This window comes from Engraulis encrasicolus, chromosome 10 (genome assembly GCF_034702125.1).
Source record: "Engraulis encrasicolus isolate BLACKSEA-1 chromosome 10, IST_EnEncr_1.0, whole genome shotgun sequence".
NCBI lineage: Eukaryota > Metazoa > Chordata > Actinopteri > Clupeiformes > Engraulidae > Engraulis > Engraulis encrasicolus.
Window position 1 is genome coordinate 18,496,295 of NC_085866.1, and position 6,020 is coordinate 18,502,314.

The 6,020-nt window shown below is 47.7% G+C and overlaps 1 protein-coding gene across 1 annotated transcript in view; it reads right to left on the reverse strand.

The window, feature by feature from the left end:
* Positions 1 to 4,304: 4,304 nt before the first annotated feature.
* lrrc47 (leucine rich repeat containing 47) overlaps positions 4,305 to 6,020 on the reverse strand; it is a 15,813-nt gene continuing 14,097 nt past the window's right edge. The window contains exon 8 of the mRNA XM_063209618.1: positions 4,305 to 5,044. Coding sequence (XP_063065688.1) covers positions 4,814 to 5,044 — 231 coding nt within the window. The 3' untranslated portion in view covers positions 4,305 to 4,813. The remainder of the gene's footprint in view (positions 5,045 to 6,020) is intronic.

Here is a 6,020-nt window from a genome sequence, read left to right on the forward strand (position 1 = left end):
CAAACCAAACGACTCACCATTGTGTTTTTTTTTCTCCATAAAACAATGAGTAATAAGGGTCAATAATATTGATGAGAAATTACAAAATACTATTTTCACATTTTTACATAGGCCTACGTGTGAATTGTGCAAATAATGCATGACCACACCATGGTGCATAACAAACAAAACCACAAGGTGCAAGGCAAGAATACTGGGTCCTGTAAATGGTGCAAGAGTCATGTCTCTTGCTTGTATCATGTCACTGCAGGTGAGCTACCCACAGCTGTTCCCAACCGCTTAGCCCCATGTCTGGCCACCACACTGGGCTGTGCATGTGACCTGTCCACTGCTGTACAGCATACCTATCGTTTTGGCTAAAACTGTCTCAAAACAGACCAGTAAACTAGACAAACATGCCAGGTGGCAGAAAATACATTACTTTATATTACATTACTTTATTCCAAAGCTATTACAGGGTATTAGTAAAAAGCCCTGAAGGAGTGAGGGACTAGGTCCCTTGCTCAAGGGACACCATAGCCACGGAGACAGGTGCATGGAGGAACACCCTTTAATTGAATAATAACACAGTAAGGAATGGAGTTATAAACAGTCTTAAAGGTGCATTGTGTAGGATGGTGGCCAGAGTAGGTATTGAACTATGCCACTCATGGAAATTGTGCTGTCCATTGCCAAATTAATATTTACTAAATAATAAACTAATATTTACAAGTTTTACCAAAGTACAGTAAGTTTTGCAGCTAAAATGGTCTATTTCTGGAAATACAAAATGGTGGACATGGAGAAGATACACCTTTTCATGTATGAAAACTGCAATTTCACCAGTCATAATCAATACTTATAATTGTTTGTGAATACCTATAATTGGTGGTGGTGGTAAGTATTTGTGACAAAGGTAACATTTGTGAATGGGTATCATGAATTATTCTGGAAATAAACAACTGCAAATATGGACACCTTTTTAATGAAGTCAGTTTGATTTTAATGTCAGTTAGACTAACTTAGTCTTGACCATAGATGATCTTAATGGTATCCACGTCCTCCTCTTCTAAGTGGCTGTCAAAGCTGATGGCGCTGTCCGAGGGGGAGAAGAGGCAAGCATTGACCTTGACAACCCACTCCCCAATCCTCTCATCCGTGTAGTACTCTTCCTCCTCTTTATCTTCATCCTTTTCACCATCACCAATGCTTCCACTGGACCCTGAGCTTTGGGATTCGGTCTCGATGGCCGAGTCGTGAGAGCAGAGTTGCACCTGCGCTCTGATCCTGTAGGGGGCAGGTGCTGACCTCACCTGGGCTGGCTGACCTGAGGGGCTCACCTGAGCTTCTGTCACAACTCCAAGTTTACCTGGGGAGCTGACCTGGCCTGGTATCACCTTGCTCTGACTATTGCCCTCGTCTGGATTACCTGGGTACTGCAGATGATCTTCTGGTGATGCAGGTGTCTTTGGGCCAACGGGAGTTGGGCGAGGAGGATGATGAGACGAAGAAGGAGGACTACAATGAGGCTCAGCCGGATGAGATACAGAAGGAGGAAGAGGAGCAGAGCGTGACACAGCAGAACCATTATGAGAAGCAGTGGCAGAGGCAGGAGGAGGATGAGAGGGAGGAACAGGAGGAGGAGCAGGATGGGTAGTAGTAGTGTGTGTTGCAGTGTGTGTCTGGCTGTGCGTTTGAGAGTGTGCAGCAACGTGCGACTCGTCTGGTCTCCAGTTCCAGCATGCTGACACGCGGCGTGAAACCACTAGCTCCAACGGTTTGCGAACCTCGTTCAGTACACACACACTGCTGCGTCTGCACGCCACACGCACATCGGACGTCTGACCCCCCATCTCCTGGGTCCTGGACAACTTCCTGTGGGGCCTCGGCATGCCTGTGGAGGGCACATACATCTTTGGGGTCCCTGTGGAAAGAACGGCAATCTTTGGGGTTCCCGTGGGGGCTACACATGCTTTTGGGGTCCCGTTCTGGGGCTGCCTGACCCGAGGGGTTGTCTGTATGTCTGGGCCGTTTGTGTGTGGTGGTATGACACTTGACCCCTGAATGGGGGGCAGAGTGCTGCCAGAGGAGGTGACATCACCGCGGGGTCCCACCCATGGTTTGATCACTGCTGTAGGCTTGGATCTCCATGGTTTATCCACCGACACTTTTGTGTGAGTGTGTGTGTCCATAGCACCACGCAGCGTGGAATCTCCCTGGTGTCCAACTGTGGACTTGAACACCACCGCGGGCTTGCTTCTCACGTGTGTGGGAGCTTGCATGCCCACTCCCCGAGCCCCACATGGTCCAAGTGGTACACTGGCACGCCTGGCGCTGGTTCCAAGGCATGGTGCCGAAGCGCTGGTCTTCAGCTGAGCCAGCCGCTCAACCAGCAACCTTTGACCTCTCACCCCTGTGCTGACCCTCCTCCTCCACTCCGACACCTTGACCTTGGTGCCGCCACCCTGAAGGACGCCGGCTCCGCCCCGGACTCTTTGCCATTCTGGCGCCGATCCCGATCCGCACCAGGTGTGGATGGATTCCGTTACCTGTTCAGTGGTCGCTACATCCCCACACTGATTTGTCTCACCCACCATTCGCAGTCCGCAAAATCTCTCTCACTGGATTGGCTGTTGTTTACCTGTTACAGGTGGAGTCCCATAATATCATAAGCATAATATCCAGGCTAGTGTCCACCACACTTGTATTTTCATCCACTATGCACGATCAACAGTTAGGAAATAGTATAGTCTCATCTCGCCGCACCGGCTGTGGAGAGGGAAGTCCTCACAGAGGATCATATCCAGGTTAGTGCTCACCACACTGGCTCTTCTCTCCCACCATCCGCAATCAGCAATCAGCAATCAGCACCATGTATCTGTCTCACTGTACTGCTTTTGCATGCAACATGCTTTTCTCATACCATCCAGCAATCAACTATCTGACTGCACTGGTTTTTGTTTTCCCCTGCTCCAGGTGAGTGAGTGTTATTTCCCAATTACAGGAGGACTGTTGTCTCTTGCCATTGTCCTCTGTGTCAAGTGTCCTCATTGTTTCACTTCTCGCGGTATGTAATCCCCAGATTAGTGTCCACAGAGCAATTGCCAAGGTATAGTGTAAATTGGAACAGCAATCAGCAGTCAACAGCCCCTGTCTTCTCCTGCACGCCACTGGCTGTTATTTACCTGCCACAGGTGGAGTGCTGTCTCTTGTCAATGTAAAGTGTTCCCATTGTTTACGTCCACATGGGATGTAATCTCCATCTTACATAGTGTCCACACTTGTCTCTTTCCCTCATGTATCATGCATCACGTAGAGCTCCAGGCAGGTGCAAAGATTGAGTTTTTTTTGCTGAATCCCCCAGCGCTCGGCTCTGCTACAGTGTTGATAGCAATACACTAGTAAATATAGAGAGCCAAATATTGACTGCTGTGATTAAAGAAAGGATCACCCTCCGTACTAAAAGCCGGCTCAACCTCTGGGTCCCGGGAGCGTTTTGGCTTATCTTTTATACCCATCTCATATGCTCGAGACACCTCCTTCCTCCTCCGCTTGGCCTCTCTCCATAGTAGACTGTGTTTCAGGCACCTCCGCCTTCCTCCTCTTGCTCCCTCTCCTCCGTAGGTTCTGCATTACCCCACCCCACATATCTGTCTTCTAGACCCTATGTTTGTGAGAAGGCAGAGTTGCCTGCACCTCTCTCATCCCTTCTTTCTTCTCCTTTACTCTCCTCTCAGCCCTGTCTTCATGGGCAGGTAGTGTTGTCTACACCTCCCTCCCTCCCTCCTCCTCTTCCTCCTCTCCTCTCCTCTGGGCGCTGCGTTCGTGGCTGTGATCGTCATCTGATCTGTAACAGTAGCCCTGTTGGCCCTGCTGCTGTTTAACCTCCTCCTCCTCCTCCTCCGGATCCTCCCTCAGTCTCACAGCCAGACAGGTGAGGTGACCAGGCAGGCACTGCGGCAGGTGGAGGCAGTGGAGCGGGCAGGAATACATCTCAACCTTCCCTCATGCACGCACACACGCACAGGTATACACACACACACACGCACGCACGCACGCACGCACACACACACACACACACTTAACATTCTCACTCACACATGCCTCTCATAGAGATACTGAATGTCCTCAATCACACAGTCTCAATAACAGCACGATGCACATATTAAATACTGACTGACCCCGCACCAACATACCACCCACAGATCTTCCTCAGCGGCCATATATTCACATTTCCTCAGAAAAGTGCAATATCCCTTATATTCCTCATGCCCATAGCCATTTTGGAAACAGACAAACAACGAGAAAAAGAAAATAAGACGGTGTCAGAGTGAGTAGTACAGTTTATTGAATATGAATGAATAAAACTCAGGAGTGAAACGGTGACATTTCAGCTGTGTACAATACATTACTATTCAAGTGACTGTACAGTTTAAGTTCATGACAAAAAGCGTTGCACTGTTACAGCAGCAAAACGGAGTCATGCACAGTGTATTTACGTCACTGTACAAAGTAGGAAAGCAATAGCAACATTATACACAATATAACAAAATTGTGATATTAGCCAATGTTATTCACATTTCATAAGTTCATACATTATCCATTTGTTTTAAATTGAAGACGAGTTCAAGTGCTATTAAATTCAAACTCTGAAGGTAGTAGAACCCTGCAAAACCTGTTCGATCAATTTATTTGGCAGTGTTAAAAAATTAAACATACGTTTGAGTTTCCCCTTTAATCATCTCTGCAGTTTTTTCGTTTAGCTTCATGCAATGTTGTTGTGTTGCGCTCTGTCCCCTGTTGAGTGTTATTCTTTTTCTCCCTGTCCCCTGTACTATCGTACGACTGTGACAATGCTGGACTCTGCGGTGAGGTCGGTTTTGGACGGGTAGACAACCTTCAGGTTCCCGTCCATGTCTGTGATGCGGACCTGCTGTATCACCAGTTCTGGGCCGGTGCTGGGTCCTTCTCCCTCTGCTGGTGCTGGTTCTGACTCAGCCGCCTCTCCATCTGACCCATCCGCTTCCTTATGCTCGAAGGTGAGTTTATTTAGCTCTGCCATTTTCTGGAGAGAGAGCGAGAGAGAGAGAGAGAGACAGACAGAGACAGAGAAAAAAAGAATGATGAAGAGGGATAGAGAACAATAGAAAGATAAAGAGATAGAGAGAAGAGACACAGAGAGAGGGAAAGAGAGGACGAAAGAGAGAGAAAGCAAACACTCAGCACTGATGCTCTTTTCTTCACTAATGCATGTAAAGTGGACTCGGGTCACTCAACACAACACCAACTCCACTGGCTAATATTACCACTTGGCCTGCTCCAAGTTTTGTATCTGCCATTCAGCCAACCAGTGTGTGAAAACAAGAGTGCTGATACAGATTTTAATAGCCATATCACCAAAGGACTTTCGTTCCAGAGGGGAGGGATAATACAACAGCTCAGAATAATGCCTTGTACTGCATTATAAAAACTTAGTCATACCCAAGAAGTGCTGCAGTACAGTTTTCACAAAGGAACATCACCACAGAGATACTTATAAGGAGGAACAAAGACACGCAGACAAACACATGCACGTGCAAACACAGACAGACAGACAGACAGACACACACGTACACAGACACACACATGCGGGTGCGCACGCACGCTCACGCACGCACCCACACATGCACGCACGCACGCACCCATCAATCCACCCACACTCACACATGCACACATACACACAAAAATGTGCACACAGAAATGCACGCACACACTGCCATTAATAACTCTACTACCTTGCGCTTTGGATCGGAATAACCAGATTCACTCCTTCTACCTGGAAGAAAGACTCTGGAGTGCTCGCTGTTTTTCCTTCTGCCATTGTTACAATGATACTATTCCATCTGTGATGTCACCCTTCTCTCAACTGTTGGTTACGAAGTAATGCCCTTATTGCCAGACAGTCTGAGACTGTTACAGTGTTACAATGCATCACATCTGCGATGACTCTTCTCTCATTGCTTGGTTATTAAATAACATAATAACATGCAACAGTGTCCAGT